This window comes from Dryobates pubescens, chromosome 7, assembly GCF_014839835.1.
Source record: "Dryobates pubescens isolate bDryPub1 chromosome 7, bDryPub1.pri, whole genome shotgun sequence".
In the NCBI taxonomy this organism is placed as follows: domain Eukaryota; kingdom Metazoa; phylum Chordata; class Aves; order Piciformes; family Picidae; genus Dryobates; species Dryobates pubescens.
The window spans coordinates 43,030,535-43,050,365 of record NC_071618.1 but is presented as its reverse complement, the minus strand read 5'-3'; the positions used below and the strand labels follow the sequence as shown (position 1 = coordinate 43,050,365).

Here is a 19,831-nt window from a genome sequence, read left to right as displayed (position 1 = left end):
TGAGCATCAGCCTCCTCCCTCCTGGAAATGCTTCTTTGGAGAGCTTCTCTGTGGCCACCATCTTCTGAGGCTTGGAGAGAAAGACTCAGGGCCCATCAGCTTAGGAACCATGGCAGAAGCTTCCTCATGTGTAGGCTTTGGCAAGGTGGGGAGAGGAAGGCTGCGTGGTGGGAACACCGCTGCCAGCAGGCAGAGTGTCACAACAGGAATCTGGAAGCCAAGCAACCTAAGCTCTCTGCATCCTCCCTGGGGGGCTATTGGGGTCTTTTTTTTAAGCAACCTGCATTTGAGTTTTGTGGGAGAGTGACCTGTTTGCTGCTAAAACTGTCTCAATATACTCTTAACACCAAGCTGAAGTTAATAGGCCCTGGTGGGCGTCTCTGGCCTCGCTTCATCGTCTGGGGAAGCTACCAGCTTGCTTTTCTGAACACAGGATGAAGTCATCATGGGGTGTTTTTTTTGAGGATAAGAGGCTTCCTAGTTGGTGGGAGGATGTGTGTCACTTGGTGTTTATTTGGAGGGTGAATGTGCAAGTCCTGAAGAGCTTCAGCTGGACATGACACTTCTGAGTTCCTGGCACTTACTGCCTGGTGTTCCAGACAGAATGGGGGGGTGGGGGGGAAAGTGTTGCTTTCCATGACACCCCAAGCACACTCCCTGGCACCCTGATGGGCCAGGAAGCACTCACAGTACTTGTCTGGATGTGAGTGACTGTGCTCTGTGTTTTGGTGCTCAGAAAAACATCTGGTGGCTTGTTACTAAGAAAAAGAAAGCCAACCAAAATCTCAAGATAGCAAAGGTCCTGATTGGTTTTTCCTGCCCTGCTATCTAGTGCCAGACAAATCATCCTAAGAAAAGTGGAGAAGCAGACAACTTCAAAGTGATAAAAACAGGGCTTAGCAGTAAAGCAAAGAGTGGAACATTGTGTTCCACGTGACAGTAAGGACACCTTGTCCAAATACTTCCTTTCAGTTCTCCTTTGGGCAGTGCTGTGGTGACCAAGCACACCATTTACACTGTGTGCCTGCTGCAGTGAGAGAGGAGCTGCCCTCTGGCTGTGCCCCTCTCTCATCACTGACCACTGAGGGGACCAGAAAGCTTTGACACCATCCCCCACAGCAAACTCCTGGCCAAGCTGGCAGCCCCTGGCCTGGACAGCAGCTCTCTAGGCTGGGTTAGAAACTGGCTGGAGGCTGAGCCCAGAGAGTGGTGGTGAATGGTGCCACAGCCAGCTGGCAGCCAGGCACCAGTGGTGTGCCCCAGGGATCAGTGCTGGGCCCCATCCTGTTCAATATCTTTATTGATGACCTGGATGAAGGCATTGAGTCCATCATCAGTAAATTTGCAGATGACACCAAGCTGAGGGCAGGAGTTGATCTGTTAGAGGGTAGGAGAGCTCTGCAGAGGGACCTCGACAGGCTGGGCAGAATCCAAGGGCATGAGATTGAACACATCCAAGTGCTGGGTGCTGCACATTGGCCACAACAACCCCATGCAGAGCTACAGGCTGGGGTTAAAGTGACTGAGAGCAGCCAGGCAGAGAGGGACCTGGGGGTGCTGGTTGATGGTAGGCTGAACATGAGCCAGCAGTGTGCCCAGGTGGCCAAGAAGGCCAATGGCATCTTGGCCTGCAACAGGAACAGTGTGGCCAGCAGGAGCAGGGAGGTCATTGTGCCCCTGGACTCTGCACTGCTTAGGCCACACCTTGAGTCCTGTGTCCAGTTCTGGGCCACTCAGGTTAGGAAAGATGTTGAGTTGCTGGAAGGTGTCCAGAGAAGGGCAACAAAGCTGGGGAGGGGTCTGGAGCACAGCCCTGTGAGGAGAGGCTGAGGGAGCTGGGGTTGCTTAGCCTGCAGAAGAGGAGGCTCAGGGGAGACCTTCTTGCTCTCTACAACTCCCTGAAGGGAGGCTGTAGCCAGGTGGGGGTTGGTCTCTTCTCCAGGCAGCCAGCACCAGAACAAGTGTCTCGATGTCCTTCTTAAACTGAGGGGCCCAGAACTGGACACAGGACTCAAGGTGTGGCCTAACCAGTGCTGAGTCCAGGGGCACAATGACCTCCCTGCTCCTGCTGGCCACACTCTTCCTGACCCAGGCCAGGATGGCATTGGCCTTATCTTCATTGACATCAAACATTAAAAACACCCAGCAGTAGAGAAGAGGCTTTCTGATGTGGTTTGTGCTACTTTTGGATGGGTGATAACACAGGAAGCAGTTTCTGGAGCATGGTAGCTCTTGAAAACAAGTTGTGCTTCAAAAACAAAACCAAAAGGCAGTCAGGTAGCAGAGAACAGCATGGGCTGGGAAGGGAGGAGAAGTTCCTTTCCTGATCAGGTTTGAAAAGAAACTGACACCTGGAGCAAATTGAAAACCTAGAAATGATGGGGCCTACCAAGAGCAGAATGGGAGGCAGAGAGACCTTCCCTGGTCTGAGAGCCCATCCACCAGGGGAGGTTTAAGCTGGAGGTTAGGAAGTTCTTCCCAGCAAGAGAGATTGGCCATTGGGATGTGCTGCCCAGGGAGGTGGTGGAGTCACCATCCCTGGAGGTGTTTAGGAGGAGACTGGATGAGGCACTTGGTGCCATGGTTTAAGTTGGTTAGATGGTGTTGGATGATAGGTTGGACTCTGTGATCTCGAGGGTCTTTTCCAACCTGGTTAATTCTGTGTTTGTGTATGAGGGATGAGGATTCCCTTCTCACAATGTTCCTTTCTCAGTGATTCTTTCTGTAGAGAAGTGTGCCTGGATTTCCAAGCCAGCTTGAACTTTTTTCCCCTCTGCATTCACCACCATGAAGCATAACCACAGAGGAGCAGATGCAGTCTTGTCCTGTCTGTTCTTTAGGACACTTGCCTTGTGGCTCATCAGAAGAGATTCTCACTTCCCAACCTGCTCTTCCTGAAGGCTTCCTGTTCAGAGCTGACTGATAAGTGAATGATTGTCCAGAGATGCTTTATTGCTTTTTTACCTCCTTTCCTTCCTTATTTCTGAAAGGAAGCAGTGAGGGGGGAGAAATGGTCTGTAAGTGAGGCACAACAGCAGAGATTTGTTGAGGAGAGCAGACTCAAGGGGCTCCAGGTAAAAACAGTGTGATTAGCATCATAGCATCTGACTGAACAGCTCCTGCTCCATCACCACCCTTTCTGCAGCCGTCCCAGAGCTGGGGGCAGGACCCTCACCAGCCAAGATACCACCCAGAGAAGCTCAGCCCCAGCCACCTGTGGATGATATTGGAGCAGTCATCAATCCTGTCCCTAACAGCCGGGGGGCCAGCAGGCCCCCCGGCCTTTGGAGTCACCACCACCAACACCCAGTGTGCACCAGGGGCACTCACCAGGGAGGAGAGGAGGATCCTCAGCCCAGATGGGCTCAGCTTGGGGCTGCTGCCCTTCCTGGGGGGGATTAAATAGGGCAGTGGGTGGGGAGAGCAAAGTGTCCACAGCTGGGCTGGGAGGAGACTCCAAGAGAGCCCAGGTGATGTGGGTTTGAGGGGGAAAATGGAGCAGGTGAGGGACTTTAGGGTGTCAGGGAGTGACAGGACTAGGGGGAATGGAATAAAATAGAAATGGGTAGATTCAGATTGGATGTTAGGAAGAGAGATTGGCCATGGGAATGTGCTGCCCAGGGAGGTGGTGGAGTCACCATCCCGGGAGGTGTTTAGGAAGAGCCTGGATGAGGCACTTGGTGCCATGGTTTAGTTGATCAGATGGTGTTGGGTGAGAGGTTGGACCCCATGGTCTCAGAGGTCTTTTCCAACCTGGTTAACTCTGTGATTCTGTGATTCTCTTGACACCAGTCCCTGCAGGTGTGAGAGGAAGGATGAGGCAAGCAGACAGTAGGACTTTCTAAGAGGGAAGAAGTTGCTTTGGAAATGCTGTGTTAAAAACTTCCATTAGAGGCATCTGCCTCAGACTCTCCCTGCACATATACTGGCTCCTCTCCTGCTAATACAAGCATGTTCTGCCAGCCTCTCAGTCATTAGTCCAACTTCCTCCAGCAGTGTAAGGCCACACTGCAGCAGCTGTGGCAGTGTTTTGTGTTCAAACAGATCTGCTCAACAGCTTACCAGAACAGAATGCAGTCTCATCCAAACCACAGCTTCCTGGGAAGGGGAGAGCAGTTTTGCCCAGTGTGTGCTTCAAAGCCACTGGACTCAGGCACACAGTGGAGCTTAACACAGACAGCAGCACAGTGGCATGGTAGGGCAAACCTCCTATGATGTAGGCCAGCACTAATCCTGCCAGAACACAGACAGAAAGCAATGCTGTGTAAGCTGGGGCTGGGCAGTTTGGTGTTATGGTTAAGCCAGGGGTGGCTGGAGCAAAGTCTGCCCTTTTCAGTCCTGGGCTCAAGAACTGCCAGAGCCAGCTGCAAGCATTCTCTTAGTCATAGCAGCACCCAGAGGGTGCAGTGCCCAGTGCAGGGCCCAGCCTTCGGGCAGCAGTTTGGACTAGGTCCTGCCCACATGCATGGCACTGTGCTGGCACACAGCCAGCCTCACGAGGACAGGGAACCAGTTGGGGCACCCATGCCACTCACAAGGGCTGCTTGCTCAGGCTGGCCTTCCCAACAGCTGGCACTACAAAAAGTCCCTCCAAATGTCTCTGCTCTTTTACTTCAAAGACCCAAACAAACTGTGAGTGTGAATTGCTTTTAACTCAGCCTCTGATCAAAACCATTCTCTGCTCTAGGGAGATCCTTGCTCCCCAGAGACACCACTCCATGGAGTGATAGTACTGGAGCAGGGTACCACTGTCCTGGGCAGGCTCAAGCTCATCACACAGTAGCTCAGCACCTCCTCACAGTCTCAGGCTGTGCCAGGGGAGGTTTAGGTTGGATGTTAGGAGGAAGTTCTACACAGAGAGAGTGATTGCCCATTGGAATGGGCTGCCTGGGGAGGTGGTGGAGTCACCATCACTGGAGGATTTCAGGAGGAGACTTGATGGGGTGCTTGGTGCCATGGGTTAGTTGTTTGAGTGGTGTTGGATTGGTTGATGGGTTGGACACGATGATCTTGAAGGTCTCTTCCAACCTGGTCTACTCTATTCTATTCTATTCCATTCCATTCCATTCCATTCCATTCTCCTGCAGCCAAAGGGGCAATGCTTCCTTAGCAAGGCAGTTTGGGCTTCATAGAACCGGTAGTCTCACTCACTTTTTGTCAGTTTGCTTCCTTTGTGCTCCCAGTTCCAGCCTGCTGTAGACAGTAAAGCCTTGGGAGAGCTCTGCAGAGGGACCTTGCCAGGCTGGACAGATGGGCAGAGTCCAAGGGCATGAGACTGAACACAGCTCAGTGCCAGGTTCTGCACATGGGCCACAAGAACCAAGAGGGGATTGGATGTGGAGGTTGTAGCCAGGTGGGGGTTGGTCACTTCCCCAAGGCAACCAGCACCAGAACAAGAGGACACAGTCTCAGGCTGCACCAGGGGAGGTTTAGGCTGGAGGTGAGGAGAAAGTTCTTCCCAGAAAGAGAGATTGGCCATTGGAATGTGCTGCCCAGGGAGGTGGTGGAGTCACCATCCCTGGAGGTGTTCAAGAGGGGATTGGATGTGGCACTTGGAGCCATGGTTTAGTTAGTCCTGCGGTGTTGGGTGCTAGGTTGGACTTGCTGATCTCTGAGGTCTTTTCCAGCCTTATTGATTCTCTGATTCTGTGCTTTCCAGACCTGGTGCAAAGCCAGTAGTTTCCATACACATTTGCATTTGTATCTGCCTAAAACTAAGGCACTGAAAATGTATTTTTAGAGGGGGCAGGGCCTGGCAAGTCAGCCACTGCCCTTTGTGCTCTGAGCTTTGTCATGACTGCCAGAGCTGCAAATAGCACCTTGAGTTCTGCAGAGGCATGAGTCACAGGCACCTATGGACTCCAATGAAGTGATGGCAGGGAGCCTGCAAAGCTGGCAGGGCCAATGCCAGACACACAGCCCACAAAGTCATGGTGGCTTACACTGCAGCTTTGACATCCTGGGCTGCTTTCAAGAGCTCTGCCAGAGCTGAAAGCAGAGTGGTGAAATGACAGGAACACTCCTAAATGTGGACACCAGCTTCTCTGGAGGAGTGCCTCCAGCACCTCTTCAACAGCAGTGACCCAGACTGTAGCACAGGCCTGCACCTGCCAGGCCCTGATGAGCCTGGAAAGAGCTCTGGTGAGAACAATGCCCTCATCTGAATGGGCTGCCCAGGGAGGTGGTGGAGTCACCATCCCTGGAGGTGTTCAGGAGGAGACTTGATAGGGTGCTTGGTGCCATGGTTGAGTTGATTAGATGGTGTTGGGTGCTAGGTTGGACTTGATGATCTTGAAGGTCTCTTCCAACCTGGTTTATTCTATTCCTATTCCTATTCCTATTCTATTCCTGTTCTATTCCTCTCCTCTCCTCTCCTCTCCTCTCCTCTCCTCTCCTCTCCTCTCCTCTCCTCTCCTCTCCTCTCCTCTCCTCTCCTCTCCTCTCCTCTCCCCTCCTCTCCTCTCCCCTCCTCTCCTCTCCCCTCCTCTCCTCTCCCCTCCCCTCCTCTCCCCTCCCCTCCCCTCCCCTCCTCTCCTCTCCCCTCCCCTCCTCTCCCCTCCCCTCCCCTCCTCTCCCCTCCCCTCCCCTCCCCTCCCCTCCCCTCCTCTCCCCTCCTCTCCCCTCCTCTCCCCTCCTCTCCTCTCCTCTCCTCTCCTCTCCTCTCCTCTCCTCTCTCCCCTCCTCTCCTCTCCCCTCCTCTCCCCTCCTCTCCCCTCCCCTCCCCTCCTCTCCTCTCCTCTCCTCTCCTCTCCTCTCCCCTCCTCTCCTCTCCCCTCCTCTCCTCTCCTCTCCTCTCCTCTCCCCTCCTCTCCTCTCCCCTCCTCTCCCCTCCTCTCCCCTCCTCTCCCCTCCTCTCCCCTCCCCTCCCCTCTCCCATTCCATTCCAATGAAGTTGCCTTCTCAGCTAATAAAAGGAAGCTCCCAACTCTGAATCTTTTTAAAAGCTCTTTTATTTGTCTTGAAAGGAGAGAAACTGATTAGTTGTATAAAAGACTATTGTACATTTGATGCAAAGCCTTCAGTCTGAACAACAGAAGAAATCACACATAGTCACAGTAAAGAAATCATCAGTCTGGTTTGGTACTGGACTCTGTAAGGTCACCACTCCAGCCACAGGATCCTGGAAGAACTTCAATGGCTGTAACAGAGCTTATGGTCAGTGTACCCCAATGGTAACACACATCCTTCCTGCAAGACACTGTGCAAAGTGAGGTCAGAAGCACAAGGTACTCCTGCTCCTCCTGTACATCTGTCAGGAGTGAGGGTGAAGCCACACTGAGACTTAAAAGGAATCCCCCACTCAGTTTCATTGGAGAACTTACTGGCACAGCAGTGTGCTGCTGGGAGAGTTGGAGCAGGGTCTAGGACTAGCTTCTGCTCAGCACAAGAACTGATCTTGAAGGTGTCCTAGTTTAAGTACTCTGGGGTCAGGTAAAACAGTTTCTCCCTGGCAAAGGCATGGGGGGGAGGTGTTTGTGTAATGGCTAGCAGCACTTTCCTGCTACAGCTGTTCTAAGTCTCTGCCAAAGCTGAAGTTCATTCCAAGGGGGGATTTCAAAGTGAGCCTCCCTTTGGTTTATTGGTGTTTCACTCTCCTGGAAGGAAAACCTGTGCTTCCCCTAAGCAGCTGTCTTGCAAACACTCTGTGACTGCAAGGCAAATTCCACCACTGGGCTCAGCAACTGAACCCAGTTTGGGTTGGTTGGGGGGGTTGGGGTTTTTCTTTGCTAGCTGTGGCAGTTCCCAAGTTGCCTTCTCAGCTAGGTAAGGCAGAATGATTTTCCCAGGTGGGCTCACTGAGCCAGGCTTCTGTGCAGGCACTGCAGGGAGGCCTGTGGGAGATGCCCTGTGCTTCTGGAGACACCAGGCTGCTCTTAGCTGGAAGCCAGCTGGCTACACTCCTCAGCTCTCAGCTGCAGGGAAGAGGCTTGGTGCCTGCTTCTCAAGCTCTTTGGCTTGACTACAGTCAGGTGAAACACTCAAGGGACTAAGGGAACTCTGCACCATGAGAATGTTGAACCCCCTCTGTGTACCAGGTGGCATTTGAGACTGGAGCTCCTTTTGTCTCTTCTAATGACTGAGACATTTCCAAGTCAACAAAGTGCAACAGGGAGGACTTGGTCTGTGGGAACAAGCTGCAGCTTCTGGCAAGAGGCTCTGTGGGATTCAGGGATGAATCTCTCTCTGGGGGGATTCAGGGATGAATCTCTCTGGGATTCAGGGATGAACCTATGTGGGATTCTGGGATGAGTCTCTGGGGGATTCTGGGATGAATCTCTGTGGGATTCTGGGATAGATCTCTCTCTGTGGGATTCTGGGATGAATCTCTGTGGGATTCTGGGATGAGTCTCTGTGGGATTCTGGGATGGATCTCTGTGGGATTCTGGGATGGATCTCTGTGGGATTCTGGGATAGATCTCTCTCTGTGGGATTCTGGGATGGATCTCTGTGGGATTCTGGGATGAATCTCTGTGGGATTCTGGGATAGATCTCTCTCTGTGGGATTCTGGGATGGATCTCTGTGGGATTCTGGGATGAATCTCTGTGGGATTCTGGGATGAATCTCTGTGGGATTCTGGGATGGATCTCTGTGGGCTTCACACTCCCTGCAAATGGATCTGGTTAAGCCAGTGAACTGCCCTCTGAAATGGCCCTGGGGTGAGAGCTGGAGAAGGGAAATGAACCAAACCCTAAGCCCTGGTTTCAGTAGTATGGCTCCACAACGAGTTCACTCTCAGCTCAGGTGGCACTTCTGACCTGATGCCCTGACTCTGCAAGGTCTGTGGACTGCTGTGCAGCTGAAGTCAAAGGGGATCAGAAAGCACTCATTGCATACAGAGACAGGAATCCTTGCAGCATCTGGCCCCTCATTTGCAACATTTCCAAGCAACAGATAAAAAAAAATCATCACCTAAAAATGAACTCTGAAGGAAACAAAGGAACAACCTTAGTGCATTTCAAATCACTGGAGCTAACACTTTTGTCTTCAGGCAGAGACATTCAGTCCAGCTAGACTGAACAGGCTTCAATCAGTGATGCTGCAGTAAGAAGCTAAGACACCTTGCCAAGGCTGGTTTTAATGTCCTCCCCCCCACCCCCCCAAAAAAAATAGATATATAAATTAAGTTCAGTGGCTTGCTTTGTATATATAATGCTACATCAGGAGGCAAAGTCTCATGAAACACTGCAGAAGTCCAAATGCTTTCATCTAGGGAGTCTGGGGGAAACAAACCAAACCAAAAGGCAACTAAAAAAAAAGCAACTCAGGTAATGAAGGCTGCCAAACAAACAGACAAACAACCAGCCCAATCTAAGAGGACCTGCAGTGCAGCCCCTGGTCCTGAGAAGAAGCTCACTTGTCTTCACTGGCTGAGGTATCATTTCCATCCTGCAGCTTCTGCTTTTGCATTCGGGTTCGAGTGGAGGCTGGAACAAGGCAAAAACAAACCAGGGCACAGAATGGCATTAGAATGGAACAGAACAGAACAGAACAGAACAGAACAGAAGAGAACAGAATAGAATAGAATAGAATAGAATAGAATAGAATAGAATAGAATAGGACAGAACAGAATAGAACAGAACAGAATAGAATGGAATAGAACAGAACAGAACAGAACAGAATAGAATAGAACAGGATAGAATAGAATAGAATAGAATAGAATAGAATAGAATAGAATAGAATAGAATAGAATAGGTTGGAAGAGACCTTCAAGATCATCAAGTCCAACCTATCACCCAGCACCACCTAATCAACTCAACCATGCAACCAAGCATCCTGTCAAGTCTCCTCCTGAACACCTCCAGGGATGGTGACTCCACCACCTCCCCAGGCAGCCCATTCCAATGGGCAATCACTCTCTCTCTGTGCAGAACTTCTTCCTAACATCCAACCTAAACCACCCCTGGTGCAGCCTGAGGCTGTGTCCTCTTGTTCTGGTGCTGGCTGCCTGGGAGAAGAAACCAACCCCCGCCTGGCTACAACCTCCCTTCAGGGAGTTGTAGAGAGCAATAAGGTCACCCCTGAGCCTCCTCTTCTCCAGGCTAAGCAACCCCAGCTCCCTCAGCCTCTCCTCACAGGGCTGTGCTCCAAACCCCTCCCCAGCTTTGTTGCCCTTCTCTGGACACCTTCCAGCAACTCAACATCTTTCCTGAACTGAGGAGCCCAGAACTGGACACAGGACTCCAGGTGTGGCCTATTAGGCACTTTCTTCACTGTTACACAGGACATGAGGACTGTCAGGATTTGTAATGTAGGAGTACTGATGGACAGCTGGATGAACATGAGCCAGCAGTGTGCCCAGGTGGGCAAGAAGGCCAAGGGCATCCTGGCCTGCATCAGGAATACTGTGGCCAGCAGGAGCAGGGAAGTCATTGTGCCCTGTGCTCAGCACTGGTTAGGCCACACCTTGAGTCCTGTGTCCAGTTCTGGGCTCCTCAGTTTAAGAAGGACATAGAGACACTTGAACGTGTCCAGAGAAGGGCAACAAAGCTGGGGAGGGGTCTGGAGCACAGCCCTGTGAGGAGAGGCTGAGGGAGCTGGGGTTGCTTAGCCTGGAGAAGAGGAGGCTCAGGGGAGACCTTCTTGCTGTCTACAGCTACCTGAAGGGAGGTTGTAGCCAGATGGGGGTTGGTCTCTTCTACCAGGCAACCAGCACCAGAACAAGAGGACACAGTCTCCAGCTGTGCCAGGGGAGGTTTAGGCTGGAGGTGAGGAGAAAGTTCTTCCCAGCAAGAGAGATTGGCCATTGGAATGTGCTGCCCAGGAAGGTGGTGGAGTCACCATCCCAGGAGGTGTTCAAGAGGGGATTGGATGAGGCACTTGGTGCCATGGTTTAGTTAGTCCTGAGGTGTTGGGTGACAGGTTGGACTTGATGATCTCTGAGGTCTTTTCCAACCTCACTGACTAGGATTCTATTTCCCCTGGATCCATACTCACACCTATCTCAATGAGCAAACCCTTGCTAGGGAAGAATTTTTCATGGGTAAATCTGTTCAGATTCTGCTGGAGGGTTAGAGTGCCAGGGCAGACCAAGTGTGCTCCTCTCTCAAGTGTTCTTCACAGAGAGAGCTGTTGGCCATTGGAATGTGCTGCCCAGGGAGGTGGTGGAGTCACTGTCCCTGGAGGTGTTCAAGAGGGGATTGGATGTGGCACTTGGTGCCATGGTTCAGTCAGGAGGTCTGTGGTGCCAGGTTGGACTGGATGATCTTTGAGGTCTCTTCCAACCTTGGTGATTCTCTGATTCTGAATGGGGCTGTTCTGCTTTCCATGAGCTAGATCTGAGTTTCATTTGACAAGGAGAAAAGTGATTCCAGACCATCTAAAAGAAATGCTGAGCCACAGCAGAAGACACAGCTGTTTGACACAGCATTTTAGCATGCAAGAGGGGAAAGCAACACACACAACTACACAGAATTTCCCTCTGGATGCAATTTTCCTCTACCCCACTGATACTATCTGAAAAAATGATGTCCTGGCCAACTAAATGCTGCAGAAGTGCCTCCTGCTTTCTACCTGCAAGCTCTCAGCTAAGGATTGTCAGCAGAACAGACAGTAAATCCCTGGCAAGCATTTAATTCCATGTCAAGAGTCCCAGTGTCATGCTCCAGTTTCCTGCTCAGATGTAATCCACCACCCCCTATGCTGCTGTGCCATTTAAAGCCCTCCAGAAAGGCTTCTGAGGGTTCCCACTTTGTGATCTGCATGTTTGAGATGGAAATGGAGCAAGGAGAAGAAAGGAGCCAGCACAGAAAACGAAGCAAGTCCCTGAAATGACATCAGGGCTGAGCAATGTGTGGATCTGAGTGGGTACAAACTGCTTGATCCAAGGCACCCACTGCTGTGCAGCTAATGAAAATAATACTCACTCATTTCTGCAAGCTTTTGTTGGAACTTGGACTCCTGGGGTAGGTGTTTGCTGCAGAGAGAAAGCATTATGATTAAAAGGCAGTCTGAAAAGAAGCACCTTTTCACCCTCCTAATCTCACTCTAAATCAAGGTTAGTTGATGCCAGTGCTATTGCCTTCTCTTACACACACTCAAACCCTTTGTTGCCATCACTAAGCTGAAGAGCTGCTTGGTTGCTCATTCCTCTGATGAGACTGACTGAAGACAACAGCATGGCTGGGGAGGGACTGCTCAGGATCTCAGGTAGTGATGGGACTAGGGGGAATGGAATGAAGCTGGAGGTGAGGAGGAAGTTCTTCCCCAGGAGAGTGGTGAAGCCCTGGAATGGGTTGTCCAGGGAGGTGGTTGAGGCCCCATCCCTGGAGGTGTTTAAGCCCAGGCTGGATGAGGCTCTGGCCAGCCTGATCTAGTGTGGGGTGTCCCTGGCCATGGCAGGGGGGTTGGAACTAGATGATCCTTGTGGTCCCTTCCAACCCTGCCTGATGCTATGGTTTAGCCACTCAGCAGCAGCACTGGGATGCTGGATGTCCAGCCTCTGAATACATCTTTGCTTCTGACCTCAAAGGATCTACCTGACAAATATTATGCTACCACCCCTGTGCTGGGCTACACCCATCCTGGGGGGAGGGCTGAGAGAGCCCTGCTACCCCAGGGGACATAACAAACCTGATCCAGGTGAACAGAGAGGGACTTGGTTTCCCCCTGCCAGAAGGAGGGGTCCCCCAGGTGGAAGGTGGGCTGTTCCACTCCCCCTCCCTGTCCAGCAAGCCTATACAAAGGAAGACACTGAGGCCATCTTTCTCTTTGCTCCTGCCTGGCCTGTTCAAAAGAACCAAGAACTGCTGCTGGCCTCCTGCTTCTGCCACGTGGTCAGGCCTGGTCTTCTCCCTGCTGCATCCAGGCTTCTCTGAAGGACTGAAATCCACATCCACCGAGGCAGACACAAGGCCATCCAAGTTTGGCTTGGGGTATTCTCCTATTCATCCTTGTTCCTTACCCTTGTAAACCCTCCCTCTTACTGCTGTATGTATATGTGTTGTTAAAAAACTTACTTCTCCTGCTTCCAAACCAACTGCAGGGTATTCTGTGGTAGATTAAACTCCAGTCTCTTCGGTGGGGGTAGGGAGGAATTCTTGGGGTTTTGTTTTGCTGCCATATGACCTCTTAAACTCCAATTAAGGCTCAAACCACCACACACCACTGCACCAGAGTGGCTGGAGAGTGGCCAGGCAGAGAGGGACCTGAGGGTACTAGTTGAGAGTAGGCTGAACATGAGCCAGCAGTGTGCCCAGGTGGCCAAGACGGCCAATGGCATCCTGGCTTGCATCAGGAACAGTGTGGCCAGCAGGAGCAGGGAAGTCATTGTGCCCCTGGACTCAGCACTGGTTAGGCCACACCTTGAGTCCTGTGTCCAGTTCTGGGCCCCTCAGTTTAGGAAAGATGTTGAGTTGCTGGAAGGTGTCCAGAGAAGGGCAACAAAGCTGGGGAGGGGTCTGGAGCACAGCCCTGTGAGGAGAGGCTGAGGGAGCTGGGGTTGCTTAGCCTGCAGAAGAGGAGGCTCAGGGGAGACCTTCTTGCTCTCTGCAACTACCTGAAGGGAAGTTGTAGCCAGGTGGGAGATGGTCTCTTCTCCCAGGCACCCAGCACCAGAACAAGAGGACACAGTCTCAAGCTGTGCCAGGGGAGGTTTAGGCTGGATGTTAGGAAGAAGTTCTTCTCAGCAAGAGAGATTGGCCATTGGAATGTGCTGCCCAGGGAGGTGGTGGAGTCACCATCCCTGGAGGTGTTTAGGAGGAGACTGGATGGGGTGCTTGGTGCCATGGTTTAGTTGATGAGATGGTGTTGGGTGATAGGTTGGACTTGATGATCTCAAAGGTCTTTTCCAACCTGGTTAATTCTGTATCCTACCCTATCCTACCCTACCCTATCCTATCGTATTCTATTCTATTCTATTCTATTCTATTCTATTCTATTCTATTCTATTCTATTCTATTCTATTCTATTCTAATCCTATCCTATTCTAGTCTATCCTATCCTATTCTATCCTATCCTGTTCTATTCTATTCTATCCTATCCTATTCTAGTCTATCCTATCCTATTCTATCCCATTCTAGTCTACTCTACTCTGCTCTACACTGCTCGCCTCTCATTTAGTGCATTTACTCAAGCTCACAAACTAACACAAGCTGAGATTTCAGGAAGAAGCTAGGACAGAAGGCCCTGAGAAGCAAATAAATGGCTGTGAGGTGACCAGAGCACTGAGAGCAATCTCTCACCTCCCATCTGCTTCGTCCTGCCCTTCTATATCGAAGCGCAGCCTCTTCAGCGGCTTGGGAGCGGTGCCCCCCTCCGCGCTGCGTTTCAGCTGCCCATCGCTGCTGCCCAGCATCTGGTTTATCTTCTGAAACTTGTCAGAAGTCTGAAGGGACAAGAAAAATAGGCAAAGAATTGCAAATGAATCCTGAAAGCCACCCAAAGTTATCCTCTGAAACTACTCAGAAGTCTGAAGGCACAAGAAAACAGGAAAAGAATGGCAAAGGGATCCTGAAGCCAGCCAAACCTGCCAGAGGGCTGGAGCACCTCTCCTGGGAGGACAGACTGAAGGAGTTGGGGCTGTTCAGTCTGGAGAAGAGAAGGCTCCCAGGTGACCTAATGGTGGCCTTCCAGGATCTGAAGGGGGCCTCCAAGAAGGCTGGGGAGGGACTGCTCAGGACATCAAGTAGTGATGGGACTAGGGGGAATGGAATGAGCTGGAGGTGGGGAGATTGAGGCTGGAGGTGAGGAGGAAGTTCTTCCCCATGAGAGTGGTGAAGCCCTGGAATGGGTTGTCCAGGGAGGTGGTTGGGGCCCCATCCCTGGAGGTGTTTAAGCCCAGGCTGGATGAGGCTCTGGCCAGCCTGATCTAGTGTGGGGTGTCCCTGCCCATGGCAGGGGGGTTGGAACTGGATGATCCTTGTGGTCCCTTCCAACCCTGCCTGATTCTGTGACAGATTATCCTCTATAAAAAAAAGAGATCAATCAGGAGTGCTAAAGCTCTGCAGTTTAAGAACTCTTCTGTCAAAACAACTACATAATATGTAAAACATTTTGAGAGTGAAAGGTGGGGATTTGAAAGGAGTGGCCAGGACACCCCCCCTGGAGTCTTTGTGCTTACAGACTCCATAAAATACCACCTGAAATGTAGAGACTCTGACAGGTCACTCCTGCAGCTGTCAGCAGGCTGGCCCCATGCCTCCTGAAGTTACAGGCATTCAAGGCAAGACTTTTACAAGCATTACAAACTGTGGCAGTGTAGGCTGGCTGCCTCCTGCTGCTGCCACACCAGTTACACCTCCAGTGTCCTGAGGGTCCAGCCCAGTGGGTGGGCACAGGAAGCTGTGTGTTTCACGCCCATAATGTCCTGCTCCCTATAAATCTCTCTGTAACCTCTCTCACTTCTTCTTTCTTCCCTCCCTGCTCCCAGGAGAGATGCTCCCTATCTGGTAACAGTTATCTCAAGGCCTCTTAGGCCTGGCCAGGCCTAATGCCAGGAGGAGAAGGGGGAAGGGCAATCTCAGATCTGGCCAGCTGAGATTAGCCTGACAGTGGAGGGAGGGAAGAGCAAGCCCTGGGGGTTTTGGGTGTACCCTCAGATAGGGATAAAGGGAAGTGCTGGGAGGCTTCTGGGTGTGCTGTAAGGGACTCTGTATGCTTTGGGTTTCTTTTGTCACTGTGCTTGTAGCTCTCTGTATAACACTAATTGCTTTTCCATTTAAACTTTCTGCAATCCATTTGTGTGAGCCTCATTCTATTGCCCCTCTCAGGGGGCAGGAGAGGATCTGCCCAGCCTCAAACCAGGACACAAACTCACCCCAAATGATTCACCAATGGACACCAGAATCCTGCCAAATGAAAAAGAGAAGTGGTTATGATTCAGCTGCATTGAACAATGATCACAGCTTCCCCCAAACCTCTGCAGCTCAGCACAAAACACTGACACAGTTTCTTGCTCTCTCTCTCTGCATTAGCAGTGCAAACTACACTGTGCTGTGTTGAGAATGTTCATGTCTCTATGCAGTGCCTACAACTACCTGAAGGGAGCTTGTAGCCAGGTGGGGGTTGGTCTCTTCTCCCAGGCAATCAGCACCAGAGCAAGAGGACACAGTCTCAAGCTGTGCCAAGAGAAGTTTGGGCTGGATGTTAGAAAGAAGTTCTTCAGAGAAAGAGAGATTGGCCATTGGAATGTGCTGCCCAGGGAGGTGGTGGAGTCACCATCACTGGAGGTGTTCAAGAAGAGCCTGGATGGAGTGCTTGGTGCCATGGTTTAGTTGATTAGATGGTGTTGGGTGATAGGTTGGACTTGATGATCTTGAAGGTCTTTTCCAATCTGGTTTATTCCATTCCATTCCATTCCATTCCATTCCATTCCATTCCATTCCATTCCACTCCACTCCACTCCACTCCACTCCACTCCACTCCATCCTATCCCATCCCATCCCATCCCATCCCATCCCATCCCATCCCATCCCATCCTATCCTATCCTATCCTATCCTATCCTATCCTATCCTATCCTATCCTATCCTACTGAATCATCACAGCAACCATCACCACACAGTCAGAGAATACACTGTGGCTTGAAAGAATCAGAGGTCCCTGTAGTTTGCCCTAGGAAGTCACTTCACTTCTGGGCTACCCAGATAATCCTCCTTTCATTGTTATCTTTAGGTATGTGCTAATCAAAGCCATGCAGGACTTCAACCTAAACCACATGTTATTAATTTGACTTCTGTACACAGAGGAACAGGTGCAATGGGACTCACTTGACCCTACTTTGGACATAGAATAGAATGGAATGGAATGGAATGGAATGGAATGGAATGGAATGGAATGGAATGGAATGGAATGGAATAGAATAGAATAGAATAGAATTAAGCAGGTTGGAAAAGACCTTTGATATTCAAAGTTAGGCTTGACAGGACTCTGGGGCAACCTGATCTACTAGAGGATGTGCCTGCTCACTGCAGGGGGGTTGGACTAGATGACCTTTGGAGGTCCTTTCCAACCATGATTTGGTGTCATGCTTGTCTCCTAAGAACTAGCAACCAACAGCTGGAAATCCTCTGCTCTGTCAAATAAATGCTCTGAATCATTGTGTTCCACTGAAGTGTTTTCTCCTTAAATGAGGGTACCAAACTCCTCTGTGTTTTTCAGGCCTGTGACCCAGAGGCAAGAACATTTAAGCAACCAGGTCACAGAACCTCTCTTGGATGGGACTATTCTAAACAAGAAAAGAACTCCAGTCAACCAACACAAAACAAAGCAAAGCAAAGCAAAGCAAAGCAAAGCACAAAAACCCCAAACCAAACAAAAAACAAACCAAACCCAAACCAAAACCAAACCACCAAACCAAAAAGCAGACAAAACCAAACCAAACCAAACCACAAAAAAAACCAAACCAAACCAAACCCAAACAAACCAAAACCAAACCACCAAACCAAACCCAAACAAACCAAAACCAAACCACCAAACCAAACCCAAACAAACCAAAACCAAACCACCAAACCAAACCAAACCCAAACAAACCAAAACCAAACCAAACCCAAACCAAAACCAAACCACCACACCACCAAACCAATCCAAACCCAAACAAACCAAAACCAAACCACCAAACCAAACCAAACACAAACAAACCAAACAAACAAAAAACCACCCAAAAAACCCCACTAACAAGCAAGAAGACCTCCCTGAGCACACTGACTCAAGTGAAAAGTGTTCAAAGATGCCTAAAGATCCTAAGTACAGGACACAAACTCTTAACCAGAAGGGATAAAACAATGACAGAGCCTTGACTGTGCAGTGCTCTGATTTGCTTCCACTAAAATCCCCCAAATGCCTTTAATTTAGCCCAAGCAATGTCTGCCCAGAACTCACCTAGATCTTGGAGTCATCTTTGTGGGTGACTGAAAGGCATCAGAGAACTTGTATGGACTTTTTAAGGGTGAGATGTAGATGTTATTGCCAGCAGGGACACGCCGAGGGGAGTTGGAAAACTGGTAAGGGCTGCAAGGCATGTGTGGGATGGGTGACAGAGTGGGAGGCTGTGAACACAGAATTAGAAGAGTCATCAGGTTTTATTGTCTCTATGTTCCTATCCTGCTCAATAACCAACGCTCAACACAACAGAATACAATGGAATTAAGCAGGTTGGAAAAGACCTTTGAGATCATCGCGTCCAACCCATCACCCAACACCATCGAATCAACTAAACCATGGCACCAAGTGCCTCAGCCAGTCATCCAATGATGGTGACTCCACCACCTCCCTGGGCAGCACATCCCAATGGCCAATCTCTCTTTCTGGGAAGAATTTCTTCCTAACATCCAGCCTAAACCTCCCCTGCCACAGCTTGAGACTGTGTCCTGGTTGCCTGGGAGAAGAGACCAACCCCCACCTGGCTACAACCTCCCTTCAGGGAGCTGTAGAGAGCAAGAAGGTCTCCCCTGAGCCTCCTCTTCTGCAGGCTAAGCAACCCCAGCTCCCTCAGCCTCTCCTCACAGGGCTGTGCTCCAGACCCCTCCCCAGCTTTGTTGCCCTTCTCTGGACACCTTCCAGCAACTCAACCTCATTCCTGAACTGAGGGGCCCGGAACTGGACACAGGACTCAAGGTGTGGCCTAACAACTAAGAGCTTACCCTGTTGGAGGCATACTGCAAAATGTTTGTCTTCAGCTTCTGCATAAACACTAAGTTGTAGAAGACTATGATGGAGTCATACTGTTCTTCCCTGATAAGAACACGTTTGAAAGTCTACAGAGGGTGAGAAAATCATATGCAGGGGGGGGGGGGAAAAACAGAGACAATTTAGTATTTGATAAACTCATAAAGACACTCAAAAACCCTGTGTTAGATAAGAGCTAAGAGCAAAAGTGTTGCACAGAAGCCATTGCAGCTACTATTTAGAGCTGTTGTAAATTGCTGGGTTCCCCCCCCCCCCCCAACCATGTAGGAACATCAGACTTGGCAGCTTCTTCATGCACCAGCACAGCCCCCAGTGCAAAAGCAGTCCATCAGCAGTGTAACATTCCCCAGGTTGAAGCTCCATTTCCTTTCACACACAACTGTGCAAGGCTGAAAAAAAAAACCCCCCACAACAAAACCACCAACCCAACACCCCCCCCCCACTGCATCACTGTGGATAAAACAGTTGTGCAGGCTTGGAGGCAACGGTTTGAAGTGCGTCTGAGATGCACAAATACACTGTGAGAAGCTCTGCCAGTAAAAGGATGCCTACAGGTCAGTGAACAGTTTGAGTTTTTTCTACTCATTTGATTATCATTTTGTGGGGGGAAAATTAAGGAGAGTCAGGCCTTTGCAAAGAAAGGATCTTCTTTGGCATTGAATTAGGCCTGCAACATCTTTTACCCTTCCCAGAACACAGAACACAAAATCAGCCAGGGTGGAAAAGGCCTTTGAGATCATCGAGTCCAACCTATCACCCAACACCATCTAATCAACTTAAACCATGGCACCAAGCACCCCATCCAGGCTCTTTTAAAACATATATAGAGCTCCTCCTGGCTCTGCTGTCTCCAGAAGCTTTCTTTTGTGAATTACAAGTGCAGGTGTTGGGTTTGGCCTTTTTGGTTTAGACACAGGGGTGCTTGGTGCCAGGGTTTGGTTGATTAGATGGTGGTGGGTGATAGGTTGGACTCAAAGATTTCAGGGGTCTCTTCCAACCTGGTTAATTCCATTCCATTCCATTCCATTCTATTTTATTCTACTCTATTTCATTCCATTCCATTCTATTCCATTCTATTCCATTCCATTCTATTCTACTCCATTCCATTCCATTCTCTTCTCTTCTCTTTTCTCTTCTCTCTTTTCTCTTCTCTCCTCTTCTCTTTTCTCTTCTCTTTTCTCTTCTCTCTTCTCTTCTCTTTTCTCTCT

At 50.3% G+C, this 19,831-nt stretch overlaps 1 protein-coding gene across 1 annotated transcript in view; it reads right to left on the bottom strand.

Moving 5' to 3' along the window:
- Positions 1-8,919: 8,919 nt before the first annotated feature.
- The window catches only part of RB1 (RB transcriptional corepressor 1), an 85,285-nt gene continuing 74,373 nt past the window's right edge, over positions 8,920-19,831 (bottom strand). Inside the window, exons 22-27 of the mRNA XM_054163120.1 lie at positions 18,578-18,691; positions 17,817-17,983; positions 15,756-15,786; positions 14,182-14,324; positions 11,866-11,915; positions 8,920-9,426 (exon numbers count right to left, since the gene is read on the bottom strand). Of these exons, the coding sequence (XP_054019095.1) occupies positions 9,353-9,426; positions 11,866-11,915; positions 14,182-14,324; positions 15,756-15,786; positions 17,817-17,983; positions 18,578-18,691 (579 nt within the window). The 3' untranslated portion in view covers positions 8,920-9,352. The remainder of the gene's footprint in view (positions 9,427-11,865; positions 11,916-14,181; positions 14,325-15,755; positions 15,787-17,816; positions 17,984-18,577; positions 18,692-19,831) is intronic.